Source organism: Python bivittatus, unplaced genomic scaffold (assembly GCF_059951505.1).
Source record: "Python bivittatus isolate LINGU-HERP-01145 unplaced genomic scaffold, Pbiv_v1 ctg000340_np1212, whole genome shotgun sequence".
Taxonomy (NCBI): Eukaryota; Metazoa; Chordata; class Lepidosauria; order Squamata; family Pythonidae; genus Python; species Python bivittatus.
The window spans coordinates 31,158,873-31,182,202 of NW_028277056.1; the positions used below are offsets into that span (position 1 = coordinate 31,158,873).

At 37.0% G+C, this 23,330-nt stretch overlaps 1 protein-coding gene across 8 annotated transcripts; it reads left to right on the forward strand.

Moving 5' to 3' along the window:
* The first annotated feature begins 413 nt into the window (after positions 1-413).
* On the forward strand, positions 414-21,364 carry TFG (trafficking from ER to golgi regulator). Of its 8 annotated transcripts, none has more exons than XM_088140807.1 (9): positions 414-540; positions 3,871-3,985; positions 5,443-5,642; positions 8,151-8,234; positions 8,495-8,641; positions 9,222-9,389; positions 16,015-16,155; positions 17,824-17,916; positions 20,551-21,364. In XM_088140807.1, exons 3-9 carry the CDS (start codon positions 5,459-5,461, stop codon positions 20,934-20,936), a joined length of 1,203 nt encoding a protein of 400 aa, XP_087996933.1. In that variant the 5' UTR covers positions 414-540; positions 3,871-3,985; positions 5,443-5,458; the 3' UTR covers positions 20,937-21,364. The 8 variants fall into 8 exon arrangements, with proteins under 8 accessions (XP_087996933.1, XP_087996939.1, XP_087996940.1 ...); XM_088140813.1 differs by having other exon boundaries at positions 20,554-21,364; XM_088140814.1 differs by having other exon boundaries at positions 9,222-9,299.
* The last annotated feature ends 1,966 nt before the right edge of the window (positions 21,365-23,330 follow it).

Below are 23,330 nucleotides of genomic sequence, written 5' to 3' on the forward strand. Positions count from 1 at the left end.
GTGGCTGTGAGTGAAGAGTAAATGTCTATTATGCAGAATAGTGTGTTTAGAAGCAGAAAGAGAACATCATGTTTTTGTTTCAGTTTGACCAAAGTTCAGTGGGCTCATGGCAGAATCTAAGTCACCTTCGGCTGAACACGCATTCACACACCGCCCTAAGCATGGTTAAAATATGGTCATCGTACAAACCTTGACACTGAATTATTGTTCACTGCAAATGTTATCGATTACTTTAAAAATGTAAAGTTTACAAATCCACACGAAATTCTATCCGGCAATCAGTTCTATCGTATGTGGAATTAAGATCCTCTTCCTGTCACAGAGGAAACCGCAGAGGATGCCGAATTGCTTTCGGTGTCTTCCGCGGCGACGCTTCTCCTTGCGCCTGCGCACCTCCTTTTTCCTGTGACGAAGCATTTCCAGGCCAGATACCCGCCGTCGGGTCGTGGGAGCGGTGCGCGTGCGCGGAGGTCTGGCAGCGGGCGGGGCGGTAACCGCCTTGGCAGATTCCCTTTGCCACGTACGGCGGCGGCGGCGGCGGTGAGTGGCGGGGGGCCTTAGGCCGGGTTTGGTCGCCTGGGGGTGAGGGAGGCGCTGGCCTCCTTGTGCTGGAAGAGCCAAAATCGAGGCGGCCGGGGAGCCGTGGCCTCGGTTTGAATGGGCGCGGTCGAGCTGCTCTGAATGTGTGTATATACGGGGGGCGGTGGCGGCGGGGTGGGTAATCGGCCAGAGGATCGCGAGGGAAAGAGATGGGAGTCCCGGTGAAGACTTCGCCCCTGCATTTTACTGGTGAAAGGGAAGTAGCTGGTTGGGCGCCGCTCAGCTGTTGCCACTTCCTGAGTCCCATTCACTTTCCCTTTAGTGTTTCAGCTCCAAAGGCTCCTTTCGGCTCCTCGTTGGCCTGTTGCAGCCGAATAGTGAAGGGGCACCTTGAAGGCCGCGGTGCGTTATTCTGGGATGGCAGGACAGGTCTTTAGGGGACGAAGATCTTTGCTTGGAAAGATGCTTTCTTTTTTCCTGGCATGTGCCCTCCCCTCCCCGCCCCGCCTCGGCCGGGTTCTGGAGACTCTACAATGAGTAATTTGTGGCTCTGTAAATGAAGTTCTCTGAGGGTGGCCTGTGAAAAACGTAGTTTTTCACTAATGATGCCTGACTTAAAAAGCTACAAAGTATCAGTCTTCGCAGTTTCTGTGAGGCTTGGAAGAAGGGAAGTTAGTGGCCAAGGTCACTTAAGAAGCTGGAGGGAGGGTTTTGGTTTAAATCTGGCTTTTGGAATGAATGGATTTAAAACGTTTATGAAATATGGAAACTTGTCTCTCTTATTTTAAAATTCTCAAGAATCCAAGCTGTTGCCAGTTTCTTTATGTCAAGAGCTCTTTATTGTCCCAACAGTGCAGCCCCCCCCCTCCCATAGGATGCTAATATTTAATCACCTGCCAAAGTGGAACATCTTACAGAGAAGTGAGCTACCTGTTCTTTTAAATCTTTTAATCATTACTATGATGAAGCTGTGGTGTGATTATGTTATTGGAACTGAAGAACTTGATTTCTGGTGCAAGCTTATAGGATGTAGCAGTGCTTTTTGTATGCTTAAAATAAAACTACAAATTATGCTAAGCATGCTAAGTTTACTTTTTCATATGAGAGTATGCTTAAAATATTTTAAGAGTCTGCTAGGAATGGGACGGGCTGTCAACATTGTGAAATAAATAATAATTAAAATGTATAAGCTTTCCTTCCTGACCACCACCTAAAGAGGCTTTTATTAAAATAATTGCTTTATAATGCTTCACACTGAGCCAAGGTACATATATAGCATTCAGCACTTAAGCTACAACTAATTCCTTAATGTATGTGCAATATAATTCTTACATGTCTGGGAATAGACAGTTGTTGAGTATAGTGAGACTTACTCTTAGATAAGTGAATATTGGATTTTAGCTAACATGTAGTCACAAATTATCTGCCTATAATGAAAATTGCACTTGAAGCTTCATGCACATCCACAAAAAGTTCACTTGTAAGACTTTGACTGTCTCTCTTGATTACAAATTAAACTCAAAGGATGACTTCCAGAGCAGTAGTATAAAGGTTCCAGAGCGTGCGTTAGTTTGTTGCAGCAAAGATGGCAAGTTTTGTGGGATCTTAAATACTGGTAGGTTTATTGTGAAATATCTTTTAGTGATATTTCACTAGTCAGTGATGCTTCTGAAATGGATATTGGTTTTTTAAATTACTGTATGCCATTGTAGATTAATTCATTTATGCTTTCCTGTTGTATAAAATAAAGGCTTACAAACAAAAAGATAAACTAGAAGAAATGTAGAAGAGTATGTAGTCTGTAAAACAAATAATATAGTAGTTAAAAACACCTTTGGGATAACTTTATTTCAAAATGTTGTTTATGTTAGGGTCTTTAAAAGAAATGACAGTAGTAAGAATAAGTTCGTGTTTTGTCATCACACAAAAAAAATGATTTTGGTTAACTGTAATTGATGTGCAAATGATGGAGAAGATTGGTTCTCAAGTAGGAAATGGTTACTGAATATCTGAAAGATTTCTATTTCTCTGACACAAAATGTGAGAGATTATGTTCTTAAGCTGTAACGTTGCATTAACGTTCTTGCTGCAGCTTACGTGTATATATATATATATATACACACACACACACACATACATACATATACACACACACACATACATATATATATACATATACACACACATACATACATGTATACACATATGCATGCACCAATAAATGTATCATTAAACATTAAGGTTCAATTATCAATTGGGTTTAAGATTATTCTTCAGTTCCTCTAAATAGCAATAGATGATAGCCTCTTTCAAATTATAGTCAAAGGTACATCGAACTTTGCTGGCTCACACCAGTGTTTTGAAAACTAGGCCTTGGCTCTCCTAAGAACAATATGTTTGCATCAAACAATTTTGCTGGGTTATGCTTGTCACTGCACTGCAGTATTGAAGCAGATTGTTTATACTGTTTGTATATATGTGTATGTATATACGTACGTATGTATATACTTTTATCTAACCAAACTCTGGATGAATCAAGAGAATACAATAGAATGTGTTCATGAGCCCCTGGATTAATTGTACCTACTATGCTAATTGCTGTATTCTTATTTTGTCCTCCAAGATAGGCAACATTCATTCAAAATTCTGTTAATATGACTAGAGTTTTTAGTACTGGAAGGAAAGAAATACTGTAGATCTATTGGAGAACCAGGGAATGTTCTGTAGGCTTTTGGGGGGTGACAATATGCTGTTATACAGCTTATTTGAATATGATTTTGAATTGACAACAAACTGAAATTTATAACAATCATCATGTGTTTTTTGAAAGTTGAGTTCTAACTTTAAAACAAAAATAGATATATATGAGAGGTCAGGTGAACAATGTAAAATACAGGAATTATAATTGTAGCTTTTTAGAAATTCATTTTCAGGCATTCTTTCCAACCTTTGACCCTCCTTCTAAGATTCAATTTTTTGGCTCTAGAATAATAGAACTGAATGTTTTATTGTCTTGAACTACATGTAATCTTTCAGCCACCAAGTGACATCAATTCTTTCTAAGCTGCCTGCTACCTTGGCTTGATGAAATAGAAAATACAAAGAGGCAAATTGAGTTATCATATGACTTACAGTCCTAACTTATTCTTAATGGAATACTTAAAGGCAGGATATTTTGGCAATAATACAATTCAAGGACTAGTGAAATTAATGTAGGTTCAGTGTTATATCTTGAGAAGTAAATGTTTGAATGTGTGCTTGCTTATGAATGATGTTGGTCTCATGAGAAAGATGAAAACTAACTTAAGCTAACTTGATGTTCTGATGCAGATAGCGTGCACTACAGCCTATTTTGCTAATTAGCACTGCATGGCGGGACATCTGACATCCAGCTGAAAGTTAAAGGAATAATTTACTTATCCTTTCAGAAACCAGTGCAAAACAGGTAAATTACACATTTGATAGTTTTATGCAATTTATTAAAGTATGAAATTAGCATGTTTGTGAAGTGAATTTATTACTTCAAGATGAAATGCTATTTGTAAATTGGGCCCCAACTGTTTAAGATAGCTAATAGCAGTTTTATCTAAAGGAATTGAAACATTGATTTTATCAACCCCACCCAAAAAAATTAATCATCCAAAATCTCATCTTTCATGAGAACTTACACAAGAATTGTGAGATTTCACATGTCTCCAGAAATCTTGCAAGGTTTTGTCATTCTCTTATGAGATTTAATCTTTTAAAATCTAATTTTATCTAATTTGGGAACTTCAGATGCTATCAGTGGATATCTTGGTGCCCCTGGCCATTGTTATCAATCTTGTGTTACACACGCTGCTCCCAGGTTCGGCTTATGGTCACTCACTCACACACTCACAGCCTGTTGAGGCACGCGGATCTTGTCAGCCCCCCTTGCTTTTTACCTGGGTTTGCCAGATAGGTGCAGCTGGAGCAGACAGACACACAGCCCTGGTCACAGACACACACACAGCCGGGAAATAATTAGGGATACACACAAATCACTTCCAACCAAACACTGAGGCACAAGAGGTTCTTTGTAATACACGGAGACCCAGTGAATTTAAAGTAACAGCAAAACTTTACTGGTTGCAAGGTACATTTGCTCTTTCTCATACACACACACACAACTACAACTACAACTAAACTACAACTAGGCTGTAGAGGGACGGAAACCGCCAAGTCTGGATCCAAAGGTGACTCAGACAACTCAGAGTGGGTGGGCTTTGGGACCCCTTTTATCCCCAAAAGTCCTTTCTTTGTTGATTCACAAGTCTGGCAGTTGTTGATGGGATTGGGGTTTCCATGTGCTCGGGCCCAACTTCCTTTTTCTGGTTCAGGTCCTTTGTTTTTTCCTTAGCGACTTGCTTCCTTCTTATCTAGCTCCCTGAAGGGATCTCATAGATAAGTTTCCTGGCTTTTGTCCTCTCTGCTTACGTGCCTGCTTCATCTTTAGGTTATGACAGCTTCAGCTTAGTTTCACAGTGGTAGTCAATAATGTACTCTGTTATGTACAGATAACAAAGCTGCCATTGTAACTTATAATTTCACACTCTTCTTTCCCATGCCTAAAATTTTGGAATTACGTTTTAAAAGATTTATTTCCTAGCATACCAAATACATAAGTATTTTTTAAGAATGACCACTTTTCACAGTTAAAACCACAAATTCGGTTTTGGTCACTTTGAAAGGATTTTCCTTTCCTTCAGAATTTTACAAAGCAACTAGAGCCCCAGGGCATGAGATACTCCTACCACTTCTCTTAGTAATGTATATGTTATTATTTTCTTCCTTCTCCCCACCATGAACCTGCCTTAAGTTTGTATTTTGGTTAAATGGGTAGATATTCATGTTTCTAATCCATTTTTATATCTCTGTAAGAAGACCGGTAGTAACCATGAATGGCCAGCTGGATTTGAGTGGAAAGCTTATAATTAAAGCTCAGTTGGGTGATGATATTAGAAGAATTCCAATTCACAATGAAGATATCACCTATGATGAGCTGGTGCTGATGATGCAGAGAGTTTTCAGGGGGAAACTGCTGAGCAATGATGAAGTTACAATAAAATATAAGGATGAAGGTAGGATTTTCTTACCCTCCCATATTCTAGTGTTACCTAATAGTGAAAAAGCTTTATGGAGTTCTTCCACTTTTCTTATGGAACACATCTTTTTCTAGTGCATGCAGAGCTTAATGGAATTACAAAAAACAGTAATGCCAATGCCATTAGATCTTACTTACTTACATTGAATCTTGCATTGTATGATTACTATATGATTGTATGATTAAATTGCAACAACAGATTTTCTGTATGTAGTATGTTTTATACAGTAATACTTGTATATGGATTTCCTACTTTGTTTTATCCTCTTCTGTATTGGGCCATTGGCCACATGTTTGAAACCAGTCTAAAACCCCTGTTTATCTTAAATGATACAAGTGTAGTGTATATAGGATAGTGAGATAGGAATAATGCAGCACTAAGGATTAGGAGCCAGTTACACAGGAAAGGCTTTGCAGTATGAAACTTACTAACTCAGTGGAGTGGCCTTGTACTGGAGAGGCAGGTAGATGAAAGAAACATGTAGGAAAGATAACCTGTCCTTGATGAATTGGTTGGGCAGTGATGAAGACCCTTACAGGATGCTGAATTAGAGTTTCATAGAGTTTCAACACTGCTAATAAAACTTTTACACAGTACTGTATGTACTTGAATTATATTTACACTAGATAAGTATATATAGAATTGTAACAGTTGTAATGATATACTATTTTTTGTTTTTCTTTTGTCACCTTTTTTTTAAAGCACTCTGTGTTTCTTTTTTTGAGAATGTATGTATTTGCATTATAATTATTTTTGTGAGGTTTTTTTGTTTTCCTTGTTGGTTATTATTTTAAAATAAAATCAATAAAAAATAAATGGCAAAGAGGTATTATGCTTGTACTAGATCCAGAACACTTCTTTCAAATAATTTTCAAACTACGCACAGCTCTGTTAAGTAGCATGGACTTATGTTGTTGCATTATATAATTGTTACTCCCTGAATAAGATTAGTACCATTTCTTGTTATTTACTGACCGGCAATAATTGCTTTTTGGAGCTTTATCCTGTAAAAAATACTGTGAATGGTTACAGTGCAACCCTAAGTATTATATGCCTGAGGCACCTTTCAGCAGAGTTTGCTATGAATACCTTTAATTACCTCCACTTAAAAATTTAGTTTTTTTAATTTTGCCACAGTGATATCTGTGCTTAACGTCTCAGTAACATAGGCCATTTTCTACATTTTCTACTGTTTGATTACATTAGCTCAATTTTCAGCTCTTCCACATGAAATGTAATCCAACACTGAACATGTATTAAAATTGGCTCTTTCTTGAAATAAGAGCTTGAATAAATCTCCCCTGTTTTTGCAGTCTAATTCAGGGCACACTTATTTCCATTAAATATTTTGTAAGTTTTATGGAGCTGTTTTGAAGTAAGGCAGCATAGAAAATGCCAGTAATAAATGAACAGAAATAGAGTCAGAGAAAACAATATCAGACCTGGGTCAGATGTTGGCTCATGCCACTGTACCAGTCATTGGTGGTGGTGTAACCTGTTTGTTTTTATGTAAGCTGAGTATCAGATTAAATTGGCTTTGACTAGAGGAAAAAATAATGCTTATTTTTCCCCTACTTTTTGCTGATTGTTTTCTGTTATGTTTTCTTAATGGGCCTCATTTGCTTAATTTTTTTTTAATATGTTCTTTATACTAATTAGGAGGTAACTTTTTCATATAACCAATCTTTAAAGAAGGGCAGTTTTCTTGGGTTTACAACATAACTGATTAAATGTTCTATTTTGGAGAGCATCTTGTCTTTTGAAGTTAAAATAAACTACAAGAATTGTATGGTTCAAATATGCATTTTAAGCGAGGTAGGGGAGACATTTTCAAACACTGATACCACAATCTCCTAAAATAATAAATGAAATATGTTTCAGTCCCTGTGAATAATATTAATTTCGTTAAGGTTAGATTTGGACCAGAAAAAGAATATACTGCGTAACATTCAATATTTAATCTATATACAGTTTTTTTGGTTGAGGTTATTGCTGCCGGGGGTGTGAGGGGGTCAAGCAGTTATTGATTCCAAGGGTTCACTTACTTTTTTCACTAGCATTTTGAATGTTGAATGAGTGTGTTCAATAAAGACATGAAGGATCAGAATTGTTTTTGTGTTATTATTTTAGGCACATATTTGTCAATACTCTTGACTTAAATGATGGTCAGATCACATTTTATGACAAATTAATGCAGAACACCATGAAATTCCAAAAGGTTCACATAGTTTTTCTTGCAACTGTATTACAAAGACTCTTTATGATATTGAAACTGCCCCACTGATGCTTGTGCAGGCAAAACAAGGAGCAAAGCCTTGGAACAAGTTTTGACAGCACTTTAACTCTGCCTGTGTCAGGTTTTATTTAATTCCTGCCCTCCTGCAACTGCTTGCTATCTTTTGGAAGTGGATTTTTAAGTGACTGACACTGATATGCTTTTTTGTTGGAAGTTATATCTGATTCCTCATTCTCCTTAATTAACAGATGGAGATCTTATAACAATCTTTGATAGTTCAGATCTTTCCTTTGCAATTCAGTGCAGTAGAATCCTGAAACTGACACTGTTCGGTAAGTAAAGATGTTGTCAAAGTTGCTTGATACTTTGGTCCTTCTTTATCTTCCTTGGTAATAAATCTTTCCTTCATTCCCAATCATGTAACTGTTCAGAGAACAGAAATGGGACATATCATTTATTCTGAAGAAGTACATAATGTTTAAATGGTCAAATGGTTGATAGTGGGCTGAACTAAGTAAAATAAAGTTATAACATCTTAAGAATATTTTGTCTTGTGTTGTGAAAACTTATTAGCATAGTATCTGTTTTATAGTTAATGGGCAGCCAAGACCGCTAGAATCAAATCAGGTAAAATACCTTCGCCGAGAACTGATAGAGCTTCGCAACAAAGTGAATCGTTTATTGGATTGCTTAGAACCTCCTGCTGAGCCTGGACTTTCTACTAGTCTCCCTGAAAATGGTAAGTTGATAACTGTTACTTAAAAATAGATTGATGTGGGAAGCCAGATACTCTTACTCATCATTAGTTGTGCGTACCTAGAAATATGCAAACATTTCAGGGTTGAAGCGCTCTGATCCCCAAACATCCCATTCTAGCTACATTTGTCATTTAGTTTATTTGTTTATTTAAAATATTTGTATGTTTGCCCATCTTGAAATGAGAACTCTGGGTGGCTCACAACCATAACATAAAGCAATATACAAAGAGTAAAAACAAGAAACAATAAAAACAGAAAAATCCAGCGCCATAAACTCTCCCAATGCAGCCCACAAAACTTTCCTCCATTCCTATCTTAATGGAAGTGTTCTGGCTGCAAAATTGGTTTGAATGGTGTGTTTTAGGTGAGGACTAAATGCTTTTTCCAGTATGGAATCATTCCTGATAAAGTCCAGATATTTTGGGTTTGGAACCTTGAACCTTGAAACATTTTGGGCATTGCTGTAATTGCTCTTTAAGTCTATAAAGTTTGGGCCACTGTTTAAATGTTGCTGTCATTTTTGTAGTTTCAGGCCTCTGAAAATTTCCATCTCTGTTGCAGATGTTGCAGAGGGTAGGGAAGACAAGCCCACTGCTGCTGATTCGACTGTCAAGCCTTCTACTCAAGTTATAGCAGCAAGTATGTCTGCTTTTGATCCATTAAAAAATCAAGATGAAATCAACAAAAATGTCTTGTCAGCATTTGGGCTGACAGATGATCAGGTGTCGGGTAAGAATATATATTTTATTGAAACTGTTGCTGAAGTTTGCTCTTTCAGAATTGGCCATGCATATGGCGCTTTCATAGATTTTACATGAACTTCAAACTTCAGATTACTGCATTACTTTAAGAATATTTGTGACATGAAGTCACAGTATTGTACCAATACTGAAATCTTTACCATTCCCAAGATAAAGTATTGTTAGTAGATATTTAGTGCAAATGACATTTCTTCTACGTGATGTTTTACATTTTTATTTTCATCTATTGGAAATGTTACAAGGCTGCCCAACCCTACAGTGATTTTGGTCATTTGTTGAATGACTAATATATTTAAATAACATGAGTGTCTGTAATAAACATTCCAGCCATATGAATAGCTTTGCTTTAAACTGTCTATTGGTAGAAGTGGACAATGCTCAAATTTAGGCATATGCAACTTCGAAATTTTCCATTTCCTTCCAGACCATTCTGTTCTAGGCAGCAGTTCAGCAGTTTCCAGAATTAAAATTTCAAACCAGAAGCAGTTTGAGGTGTTCAAGTTTGGTCTGTTCATCATAAACAGAACATCTCAATCCAGTACTGGCTCAGGGGATTTATTTTGGGAAACTACTAAACAACGCCTTGGACAACATGGTCTGGAGGAGGTTTGGCATGGTAGACAGGGAAACACAATTGTTTTAGAATCAACAAACTTTCTGCCTCACTACTTAGACTTTCAGCTTGTACCTCCCTGAAGTCATTATGGTATAGTGGGCAACATACAACTTCTAGCACTGCAGATCATACAGTGGAAATTTGATGGCAAAGGATCTAATCTTGGAAGTAATTTTCTGTTGTTCCTTGAACAACAAACTTGCTTGAAAGCTCTCTGAGGCTTATTGCATTTACTTCACATTTAATCTCATTTCCCCATTTAATTTCCTCCTCCATTGATGACATCACTAGACATGTCCTCTGCAATCTCAGGCTGGAAAATAAGTGTGTCCAAAAAAATTGCCCATCCCTGTTCAGGGCCTTAGTTTTCCACCTGTTGATAATATCTAAGAGATTAAGATTTGCAGAAATATGTTTCTTGTGCGTCCTATATAAATGTGAGCTTATACTACTAGATTTTATAAAAGGTTACATTATGGATATTGTGAATACAGCTGGTGCTACAGTATATACGTTTGACAGATAACTAAGTCTGAGAATATTGTGTGATTTTGTTAAGAAAACAAGGATAGTCCTTATTATTGCATATATTGAAATAGGAATGAGATCACTTTGAAAGCTTAAAAACCACACCATGCATAGAGAAATCTATTCATTTATGAATCAGTGTATAAACTACTTCAATTTTAAAAAGCTGTAAGTGGTGTGCAAAGAGCAACAAAGCCAGTGCAAATAATAGCATGCATACACATGTAATGTAAATATTAAGGTCTTTTATATGCTATTATAATTAGCAGTTACATACCTGATGATAGTAATTCCTTCTGAAAGGTCCCAAACTCTCTGTGGGACAGCCATGTTTTCACAAGTTTCTCGAAGGTTGCAAGAGCGGGAGCCATCCTTGTTGAGCAGAATACAGCAATGCTCCCAGAAAAACTTTTGCCCAAGGAAAAAATACACACCAGCATGATAGGTTTGCAAACTGAAATGTCCATATCTTGTTCTCCAAAGAAACTCAGCCAGAAAATATATACTATCTGGTTGTTTATTGATAAAATGCAAAACTTCATAAAATACAAGTTGTATACAAAATATAAGAAAAAACACGTCTTATCATAAATTCAGCATCCAAGACTTATCTACAAACATAAAGTCTCTAGCCAAAAACTCTCAGAGAAGAGGTACACTACTTGGTTATTAGTTACAACTACATAACCCATAAAACTACACAACTACATGGTGGCTAATGCTAAAACAACAGGCATACAATGCTCCAGTTATATTGCCACTCCATACCCCCCCACTGGGTAACTAGCATTCACACGCCAATAGGTGGCAATAAAAATAGCAGTATACGTGCACAACATACAATAACAAGTTTTTTTCATAATCCATGCAACCATAATGTTGTTGTACAGATAATGGGATGAATTTCTTCCCATGAGAAACTCCTGACAATCCTCTCCTTGGGTGCAAGCTATTCCAGAGAGAAGAGCGTACATAGAGAATGCACATTTTTGGCCCCCTCCCACTGTATTTTCAGTAGATAGGAACCTTCATCCAGCATTCATTGTTCATGTGGAATGAGTAGACAGGATCTCTCTTGAGATAGATGGTGGTGTTGATACCAGGTTCTGAACCGTTGCAAAGTTTTAGACGTGATACTGTTTTGAATTGCACTCAGAAACATATAGGTAGGTGTTATATTGGAGTAGTGAATCTGTCCTATAAGCTATAGCTGCTGCATTCTGCACTAGTTGGAGCTTCTGGGTACTCTTTAAGGACAGCTTCTTTTAAAACAAATTACAGTCTTCTGTATGGGAGGTAAGAGCATGAGTAACCACCTAATTGCTCCCTGTTCTAGTAAGGCCATAATTGGTATACCATCCAAAGATATGCAAAGGGCAAAACACTTTCCTGGCATGATTTCCACCTGTTTTTCCAGCACATGCTATGAGTTCAGAAGGACACCCAAATAGTGAACCTGCTCTCCACCAGGAAGCACACCTCTTTGAGAGCCAAATATGGTATAACTACAGAATAAGAAAGCTTTTGAATAAATGTCTTGTTTGGAATAACTTTAAGCCCTATCCAAAGCTTGACAGCCTACAAACACCAGCTCAGGACTTCTACTCTATTCCCCTTTTGATGAAGTTATACCACTGGTTATTATCCACATAGATCTCCCTGAACTGGTAAATTATCTCTCCCGTGGGTTTCATTTAGAGGTTAAGTAGAATAGAGGAAAGAACTGAACCATATGACACACCATATTTGAGCACTCATAGGATAGACTAGACCCGTTCACTCAGAAAGGAGTAGAACCATCATAAAATGGGGCCTCCAACCTTTCAGCTTTGTAGGTGGGTCAGGAGAACAGTCTGTCTACAGCTGTTTATCAAAAACTGTTTAGAGTCCCATGAGAGTGGTTGATGGTGGTTATACTCCCACCATTGAAGTGCCGTGACAAGTCATCCATGAGGTGGTTTCAGTTCTGACTGCCAGGGGTCTTGGTAGTCTGCTTCTTCCAGGGTTTTTTGTAATTTTTGCCCCAGCACTTTATCCTCCATTCTTCCCCACAAAGGGGAGATTGGATATAAAGCAATAGTTGCTTAATAATAGTGGATTCAGGGCAGGTCTTTTGAGGAGGGGATGCACCTTTGAGGGAGATGGGCAGCATATAAATTTAATAATGAATAAATAAATAAACCTGAATGTTTTAAAGGCTACTGGCATTTCCCCCTCCCTCAGAGAAATGTAAACTATTGGCTGGGTCCACCTCCCTGCCTTCTCCTCAGCTGCTTTGACTAACCAGAACAGGTATACAGTGCACAAATGGTGGAGCCAAGATCACAGAGAATCTGTTAGTTTCCTTGAGTTCCACAGCCAATATTGCAAGACATTACTGCTGCCATCTCATTAGATCGTGTACATGCAGCTTCCAACTTAGAGCAGGTATGAGCAATTTTATCTGTGAAATGATCAGCCAGATGATTAGAGCTTGCACTGATTAGGTCTTCTGGTCCATCTATCCCAAGGAGTGGGTCACCTTGAACAGCGTACAGTAATTGTCTGACATTCCACAAATGAAGTAAGGGCAGAAAAGTAGATTTTCTTGCTTCCTTCATTGCATCAATCAAGTAGGTTTGTATTTGAGCTCTTTATCTGGTCATTTTTTGTCTTCTGCTAGTGTTGCTTTTCTCCTTTCTTGTTCTTATATGGTCTTTGTGGTTAAAACTTTCTTAACTTTCATTGCATCTTCCTCTTTTTTTTCTTTCTTCTTTTTCCTATCTCTTCTTTCTTGCACTTCTAAGACCAAACATTCCAGTAATCATTCTGATACTCCATCATCATCTCTACTGTTTCTATGCCAGTCATATAGCTTTCTATACTGACTGAAAGGAATTCAGATGTTAGTTGCAGTAGCTCCTACACTAGCTCCTGGTTTGGCAGCAGCTTCCAAAATGAGCTAAACTTTGGATGTCATGCAGTCTTCCAGACAATGGCACTGCTTCTCATTCCCCCAATGGAACTGAGGCTCCATGGGAGCTAGATGGTCATCTCTTGTAAAATGGGGCTTCCAGCTCTCTGTTCTCTTTTTTCCCCTTTTTGGTGTCTTTTAGCTAAATACACTTCTTTCCAACTTTAATTCAGTCCAACAGTTTTCTCTTTACTTCCTTCTCTCTTTCTGTTCCTTCCGAAGCACAGCTTGCCTGCATCTCTTTAAGTTGAATACCAAGGGTACACCTGTGAACCATCATAATGGATTGTTGCAACTGGAGATACCCAGGTTCAAATCCCCACCCTACTTACTGCATGATTTTAGGTCTATTATTCTCTCTCAGCCCAAACCACATCAGGATTTTAAGCAACGGAAAGTGATACTTCAGTAAGCAATCACATGATCAGTTCACAACAGTTGATGCATGGTTTCAATTTAAGTATGTTTGCTGCCTTGAGTTGAGACATACATATATATAGACAGGAATAATAACAACAACAGCACAAACATCTGCCTATCCCAGGTTCTTTGGAAGGACTTGATAGGTGGATAAAAATGCCAAATCCAGTCTAAACATCTGGTTGACTCTGCGACCAACCATAATAATAATAATATGCTCAGGGATGACCTTGGTTTACATAAGTCTGTGAAGTCTGTATATTGGGAATATTATTTGTATACCGAATTTCTAAACAGCAACAGTGACAATAGATTAATCTCACACCTGAAGATTAATAGTTAAAAAAAAATAATGAATAAAAGAGATGGAGAAACCAGCTTGTAGGAGGAAAATCCCCGTCTCATTTTTTTTCTCCATGCTAACTATTAGCACAGTGTTTTTGAAATGCCAGAGAATTGTTATTGCATGTTAGATACACATGACTACTTAAGACAGTTGCAGAAATAACCATGAAGGTTCGTGAAAAGATAAAGCTGCAACATTGATTTAATGGATTGGTTTCAGGCTTTGTTATGCCTGGAGCAGGCTGTTAAAATAAATTGCAACTAACTTCAGTTCCAGTTAAATCGTTTAGTATGATTAATATCCAAATATGATGAAGTTTAGGATCTGCCCCTTTGGACGCACTCCAATTCCTGTCTGTAACTACAGTATTGAGCAGTACTTAAAGGTACATTGCAGAAAGTTAATATCAGTTGAAGCTGGTATTGTTCTGAATAATTGGGATTTAGTTCATCATAGTTATTTTGGCTGAAGCTGATGGCCAGAAATGCTGAGCAAATTACTTTGGTCAGTATCAAGTCAGTAATACTGTATCTGAGTTTCAAAAAGTAACATAACCATGCAGCCTATAACAGAGATGGCAGCACTTTAAAGTAAAAAACGTGGTTCAGAGCACACAGCTGTGCAGCCCTAGCTATTATATAGCAATTTGGAATCTAATAGCACTTTTGCATAGTGCTTGAGAGATTATTTGCATTACTTAAGACAATATTTCTTTAGTGAAATATGCATTGTGTTCTAATGAAAGAAAGTAGGGAAAGGAAAATGCTGTTAAAATTAGGGTTGTACAGTAATATAACTGAACAGAAATCATGGACAAGCTGTTGTGTGAAAAATTCTAAATGAAATAGTCACTGTATGGATACATTAGAATCCCCTCTACTTTCAAATCATAATCCTGCGGACAGATGCTTACATATGGATTTATACTTCTAGCTCACTCTAACTGTAATGAAACCACATTTTAAAGTGTATGTATCAGTAGCCCTTTGTAACTAACATTTCTTAGCATTGAATCAAAGCCTGATGGAACTACTTTAGAATACAAATATCAGGTATTTTCCACACAGAACAGTAGTTATAGTTCAGTGGAAATGTGATAAATTGCTATACTAAGTCACTGAAAAAAAATAAATAAATAAAAAAGCATCCCAATTGTACAAGTCCAGGCCATCAGAACTGGGAATCCAGATAGAGTACCAAGCACTTTTGAATTAATATAGGTTTTCTTAATAATTAATTTGGTACCAAAATGCTAACATAATTTGAGTCAATATATTTATTGTTTATATTAATAAATAATAAATTATTCCATCAATAATCAATCATGGGGCATAGGCCTAGGGCTGTATGTATCCCCTGAAAATCTTGGGTGTGGCTTTCAGAGGCCCTCCAAAAGTTGTCACCAGGTAGTGATTTCTACGTGAGAAGGGGAAGCTACATAGGAAGGAATATTACCTATATTGAATTATTTTGATTTAAAGGTGACTAAAATGAAGTGAAATTGAATTTCAGTTTCATCGTGGCTCCTACCCCTTTCTGAAGTACAAATCTAGTCATCCATTTGAAGGCTAACTAGAAAAGCTGTACATTTCTGACATAGGAAATTGTATCACGCTTCTGCAGCTATGTTACTTTAAACATCGCTATAAAATTAAGAATATTGGATTCCAGAAAGATTCTAGATTATTGTTCATTAAATATCTTCTTTTTGGAATATTTTTCTTTTCCAGGGCCACCCAGTGCCCCTGTAGAGGAACGTTCAGGAACACCTGACAGCATCACTTCTGGATCCTCTGCAGCCCATCCACCATGTGTTCAACCACAGCAACCATCATATGGAGGATCTCAGCCCCAAACTGGTCAAATGGATGGTAAGCAATCCATTCATCTTTATCCTGCTCTCAGTGAACATATTTGTCCTTCCATATCTCACAGTGCGATCTAGTTTATGGCATTTGCTCCTGCAGTTCCATACCACTTTTGGCTGTTTGCAGTTTTGTTTCTTTCTTAACTGCTCCTGGTCTTGCTTACTTCCCCAAATGTGTGCTTCAGCTTTAGATTTCTCCCAAACATTTATATCTTGTGATATTTGTGACTTGCCTCTTTGGCCTTTGTTTCCAAACCACATTTGCTCACATTCATTTCTGGTTATGTTTATCTTTAGCTACTGCTCCTTCCTTTGTTTTTTTTTTCATTGCCAAAATAGAATTCTATTCCTTGGAGTTGGGGATCTTTGTTTTGTACTACTCTAAAGTGCTATACATACTAACAGTTGTTTTTTGAGTTGCTTTAATTAATCAAATACAGGTAATATGCATAGTCTCAGATTTAAAAAGTTATTTTGATTATGTAAGCTAGCACTAGGTGGTGCTCTAATGCTGAGTCACAAGAAAGAGTTCTCTAAAATGGAAAGTTTAAAAGCTGTTTTGAAGGATTAGCACAGTGGCTTAAAAAATGAAGCACTATTATTAGAAGTACCTGTTATAAATACTGTCATTTTTAAAATTATCTGGTTCATCTAACAAACATTAGGCATATATGGTAGAAAATTCCAGTGTTGTTTTTGACCTAGCTGTATGCACAGAAACTGGCTTTCCAAAGCAGTGTGTGTTTATGTATTTTTTACTAGATGATGTTCTGTAGCCGTGAAATAACTTTATACAAATACAAGTATGTACATTTTCAAGAAAATAACTTGTATCTTTCACATTATAAACAATCATTTAAATAGAAAGCTTGCAAGATAAAGCAAGCACCAAGAAAATTTTCCTTTTCTTCTGCATGTCCCTAGGCTCTCATATGTGGCAAAACTATTTACTTTTCTATTTTATTACAATTATTTATATCCCACTTCTCAGGTTAACAGTCTTCCCAAAGCAAAATACATTTATAAATTGAAATGCAATAAATAGTTTTGCAAAAGAAACCAAAGGGTGTGGTGGCGGTTGTGGGTGTTGTTGCAGGCAGTTGGCAGTAATGGTCCTGTGGACTGAGAGAGAAGGAAGCGTACTCTGCTATTGATAAAGCAAAAGTCTTCTTCCAAAGTGTTTTGCCTGTTACAGATAACTAGCCTTCTCTCAAATATATTCTGATAACCTATATATGTATGTATGTTTTCCTTGGAAAGGATTGGAGGAGAAAATATAAACTACAGGTAGTCTCCAGTTTAAGAACAAGTTCTGTTTCCAAGGTCAAGTTCCTTAAGTTGGATTTGTATGTAAGCCAGAACAGTATTATTGTATAATACTATATAAGTAACATTGTGTAAAGAACTTGAACCATTGTGCATTTAACTCGACTTTTGCTACAGTAGGCTCTGTTTTTAACTATGGGTCATCTGTAACCAGGGTGTTCTTAACCTGGAGACTACCTGTATATTCTGGCTACTTCTGATAGAATCCTGTCCTTAGAAAATAATAAATTAGATTAAGTCATTCTGCATTTGTTTTTAAATTCTTATTTTAAGAGAGCAATGTATGAGACAGATAAGGCTAAGCAATTAATATTCTAAGCAAAATTTTTAAATTTTAAATTGGTAGGCCAAATATATCAACAGTATCCACAACAGGCTGGATATCCTTCTCAGCAGCCACAAGCTCAGCCTCCGCAACAATATGGTGTACAATATCAAGGTAAGCAGGTGGTAGGTACTTCAGCATTGCTAAATTGAGAATGTCATAACTTACTTGCTTCTTGAATACTTCTTTATAGTTTAATTCTCGATGTAAAAATAAAACAGGAATGGAATATATTATTACTGCACAAGTGATTTCAAAGCTCTTGTGTAGGTATACTTTCAGATATGGTTGTGAAAGAGCTGTTTTGGGGAGATATGATCCGAAGTAGCAACTGAATGCTACCATTGCTCAGAGCTGATTGCTTTAATAATTTGCATACGATGATGCATATTTCAGTGTCCTCATTCTTAAAGGGGATATTGTACAACAGTTCGTTTGAAAGACCAATAGAATTCATTGTTACAACAATGGAGTTTGTTTAACATAAAAAGAAAATCAGAAGAAAATGCCTGATGCTTAAGTTTTGCTTGCTCATTCACCACTCTGCCATCAGATTGCCTCTAGAAAACATCTGGAATCCTTCAGTTATAGTGAAACTAGTCAAATATCTTAAAATGCCCAATAAATCAGACGAGTTCTAGAAGAAAACTTTAATCTGAATGTTTATATTTCCCTTGAACATTGAGCTGCTTCAGTCATTAAATAAATCTCTGTTTAGGATGGATCTTTGCCAGAACAACATCTGAGTCCCACACAAAATAAATGCCACCTGAGCTTTAGCAGCTATTAATCATATAGTTACCAGCAGTTCTTTCTGCATATGGAAATTAGTTTTGTGAAGCCTTACAGAGAAACAGTTGAGTTTTCTGGGTGATCTTTGTGTATGCTTTTTTTTTTTCTTTCCTTAGAAGGCTTCTAATGTACATTCCAGATAATAGTCTTTATTTCTTATTATCATCACATGGCTAGTTTGCTGGGGTAGGTCAGCCTAGTTAAACCAAAACTGTTTAGTAGTGCTCTTGATTGCTTTCAAAGTAAATTTTGAGCCCAAATTCAGGTGAATTCTAAATTGACTTCAAAGTGTATTTTAGTCATTGCTTTCTCTGTTTAGGATCCTGTGTTTTTAATAATTATTATGTATCTGGTATTTAATGCTAACAGGATTCCAGTCAATGGAGAGGTTTCATTGCAAGTAGCTTCAGGTGTGTTTCATGCAAGAAATAAATGGAGTTCTTAGTCCCCCATCCCCTCCCAGCTTTTTGTTTTATGTTACCAGTGAATTTGTCCTTGAAAGTTATTTGTGATATAACTGAAAGCATAGAACTTAAAGCATATACACTCCTATCTACATTTTTGTACTTGTCAGAATGATATCTGGAGATAATCTGCATTTGGATGTCTACTGATTGTTTCAAGCTGTGAATAAAACAGCCTGAACGTATACATATACATGTACACACACACTTATACTTATGGAGGTACTAAGTGTTTTGAACTCAAAATGTTTTTGGCTCAAAACTTGGCCATTTTGAGCTGAGATGTTTTCAGCAATCTGATTTTAGAAAATAATGTTGAAACAGGCTAGCTTTGATTTTTTAATGGGCTATTTCAAGTGTTCTGAGTGCAGAACAAAAATATGTTCCCAGAATAGTATTTTGAGGTTGGAACAAAACACTCAAGCCATTTAGAGTTTTGTTCTGATGGAACATAGCCATCAGCCACTCCTATGGAACATTTTGAGTGAGACTGTTTTGTTCCAAGCTTGAAACAAAACATGTTTCCCATTTTGTGCACGCTTCTGCTTTAAAATGTGCCATTTTTTAAAAAGGAAACATCTTTATATATAAAAATGTATGAAATAGACTGATACTGTGTTTAAATTATATAAATAATACAAATTCATACAATTTCACCTTCTCTACCACCTTATCAGTTTTTCAACAATTAGTATAGAATTTGTTCACACATGTTTGGTTGAATTGTGTGAACTGTGCTTTTTGATGGTGCTGAATGTTATAAAAACTATATTTTGCTCACCTACACAAGTCAGCCTTTAGAGCACAGCTATTTGAAACTGTACCCTCATGTGTACAAAAGACTAGGTTTATACATATTCAGGGCTGTAGAACTCTGGATTCATTTTTTCAACATTCTGTAGTTAAATTTTGTAACTGTCTTTTCAGGAATGGTTATATAAAAGACTCATGGAAGGTTAATTTTGTATATGATAATGGCAGCAAAATTATTATATGCACAAAGGTGGAAGAGTATTGAAATTCCCACAATGGAGGAATGGATTGTAAAACTTATAATTAGTGGAAATGGCAAAACTGCCCTGTTTGGTCAGGGAGAAAACAACAAATGCTTTTTTAAAAGACTGGAAACCTTTTATGGACTTTTTGCTAAAAGAAAATTGAAATGATGATTTATGGATTTAATGATTTAAAAAGATGAGAATTTAATATGAGGTTGAAGGGATTTCTGGAAGAGATAAGAGAAGGAGACAATAGGTTTGTCAATATCTGTTGAAGAGAAGGTTGGAAGTCACTATATTTAATAACTAGTTTTCTTTTTTTCTTTTCTTGCACCTTTTTCTTTCTTTTCTATCTTTTTCTTTAGATTTGTCTTTTACTTTATGCAAAACTCTCAATAAATATAAATAAATAATAAAAATAATGCCAACATATGAATAAAGATGCAAGTTCTACTTTCACCTAACTGCATTGTTGTTTTACCTGGATCTCTTAGCAGGCTACAGCCAACAGACTGCTCCTCAACAAGCACAGCAGTTCCAAGGATACGGCCAGCAGGCATCCCAGGCTCCAGCTCCAGCTCCTGGCTTTCCTGGCCCAGGTCCGCAGCTGCCAGCTCAGCCTCCTCAGCAATATCAGACAGGCACTTATACCCCACAAAATTATACAACTCAAGCTTCCCAGTCTGCTAATTATAATGTAACCTCAGCATCACAACCTGGAATGGCTCCTAGCCAGCCCAGCACTTACCAGCCAAGACCTGGTTTCACCCCACCTCCTGGAACTACTATGACACCTCCTCCAAGTGGCCCTAATCCTTATGCACGCAGTCGTCCTCCATTTGGCCAGGGCTATACTCAGCCGGGCCCTGGTTATCGATAGGAAACTATGCTGTTAAAGAGCCCCAGGTAAATCCAAGCAGCTGCTGATGCTGTTCCATCTGTACAGGCGCTACGATTCTTTAATTGATATTTAAAAAATAATGAAAGGCAGACTATTGTATGGTATCACTGTTGCTCTTTAATTTTCTGGGATAAATGACCAAATGAATCTTGTTTCCTGCTTTAAATGGTATTGGCTTTCTAGTTTAATATTTGTCCCATTGGAAACACTACCTAAATGTTTGTAAAGCAAATGACATTCTAGTTTGCCATATTAAACTGCTAGGTGGAAATCTAGCTGACTTATTTGGATTGGTTTTACTAATAAAATGAAGTACTAAATTAGATCCACTTGTTAAAAATTAGATATGATGTATAAATTGTAACTTTCACAATACAATTGAATAAAACATTCAGATCATTATTTGATCAGTTGCAGAGAAGTCTGTTTAGTAAATGTTATACCTTTCTTTCTTAGTTGGAGATAACTAAGTCTCTAGCTCTCCAGGCTTTGTTGAAATAATATATTTTTTCACATAAGCAACACATTTGAAGCAATTTCTGTTATTATAACAGCTGAGAAATGTTGTACTGAACATTAGCAACTCATTATTTTAATTCATTGTCCAAGGTAATGTGGAGAATATTGTGTACCTTTGTTCTTGTTTTGCATAGATCACGGAAAATGACAGATACTTGAGTGATGATATAGCCATGTCCTTGGCAGAGAAACTCGGGTGAATTAAATAAATTAAAATGCCTTTCATACAGATATTAATAGCACTCTACCACCTGTGATCTTCCCTGACAGGTCTGCATCAGCATTTGTGCATTAGAGATCTCCAGTAAAATTTAAAGGAAGCACTCTTGAACTAGAGCTCAATGAGCAGTAAAATTTTTGGACTGGAAACAGGATGCTGTTGTTACGTGTTATCTATAACTTTTGATTAGCTAATAAATAGCTTATTATTTTAATTGTCCATAAGCAAGGGTGGTGTTACCATGGCACACTTAAATGAGTGAATTGCATCAGAATATTGGTAAGGCAAGATCATGGACTATTCAGAAGGGCTTATGCATGTTGGTTTTCTGTTTTGAGCATTATACAGATAGTATTTTTCTTGAACATTGTTCAGATGCCTCTGCTCAGCACTTCTTTTTCTAAATCAACCAGCCTATAGCACTGCTAGGGTCAAAGACTACAGTGGTTCATTAAAAGTTGTATTATTTTTATCTGTTTTATACAAATACATGAGATTAAAAGGGACCAATTTTAAAATTAGATATTCCAAAAAATTGGAGGGGGGGAGAAATTATATGGTAATTATAAAGTATGCAACAAACTTATACTGTCATTAGCATCCTATCTTTTATTAAGTGACAGATATTGTTAAAAGTTTATTTTCACTATATTGAACATGTTCGTTGATTTCAGTATACCCCAGAACTAAAAGACCCCACCCTAGAACTGCCCTTCAGTATTGACACTATTCCTTTTTATCTTGTGTCTGTCTTCTTGCACTTTGATTTGGCATGAGAGTGATCCAGGTTTTGTGGGTATCTAATGATTTTTACCTAAATATTCTTTCTTTTCCACCATACCTATTTTCAAGCTCAAAATTCAGCACTTCTTTCCATGAACCATGTTGTTTAGTCGTTAAGTCGTGTCCGACTCTTCGTGACCCCGTGAACCATATTGCGCCAGGCCTTCCTGTTCTTCACTGCCTCCCTGAGTTTGCTCATGATTGCCTAAATATATCCATTTATTTTAAGAAAACTTGTTTGTTTACTTACTTACTTATTTAAAAGATTTGCCTGGCTACCCATCTTAGAGCACAACTCTGGATGGCTCACAACAACAGTACAACTATAAAAACAATAAGACAAAAACTAAAACCTTGGCACCTCAATCATCCGCCCAGGGTGCCCCAACAACCACCCACAGGCTTCTACTACTCTACCCCAGTGTTTTGGTAAAGAGCCAGGTCTTGATGGCCTTCTGGAAAACTAAAAGGGTGGGGGTCTGCCATAACGCCTGTAGGAAGGTGTTCCATAAAGTAGGGGCAGCTGTGGAAAAGGCTTGCTTCATAAGTCTCTCTAGGTGGCAATATTTCAGGGAAGGGACCTGGAGCATGCCCATCCTATCCAATCTAGTGGGACAGGCAGGTACCATAAAGGAAAGGTGGTCCCGCAAATAACCTGATCCTGTGCCATGTAAGGCTTTAAAGGTAATAACTGGCACCTTGAATTGCACCCAGAAGGAACCTGGGAGCCAGTGCAGCTCGCACAACAGGGGTAAACATGGGGAAGCCTAGAGGCGCTCAACAGTTAACTCTACTTGTTAAAGTTTCTAACCTGTTTGTGAGAGAAGCTTCATGTATTGCACATTAATACA

Coding starts and splice junctions, on each gene's coding strand:
- TFG (XM_088140807.1), top strand. CDS start 5,459: ATGAATGGCCAGCTGGATTTGAGTGGAAAGCTTATAATTAAAGCTCAG. Junction 9,390..16,014: donor GACAGATGATCAGGTGTCGG/GTAAGAATATAT, acceptor TTTCTTTTCCAG/GGCCACCCAGTGCCCCTGTA. Junction 16,156..17,823: donor CCAAACTGGTCAAATGGATG/GTAAGCAATCCA, acceptor TTAAATTGGTAG/GCCAAATATATCAACAGTAT.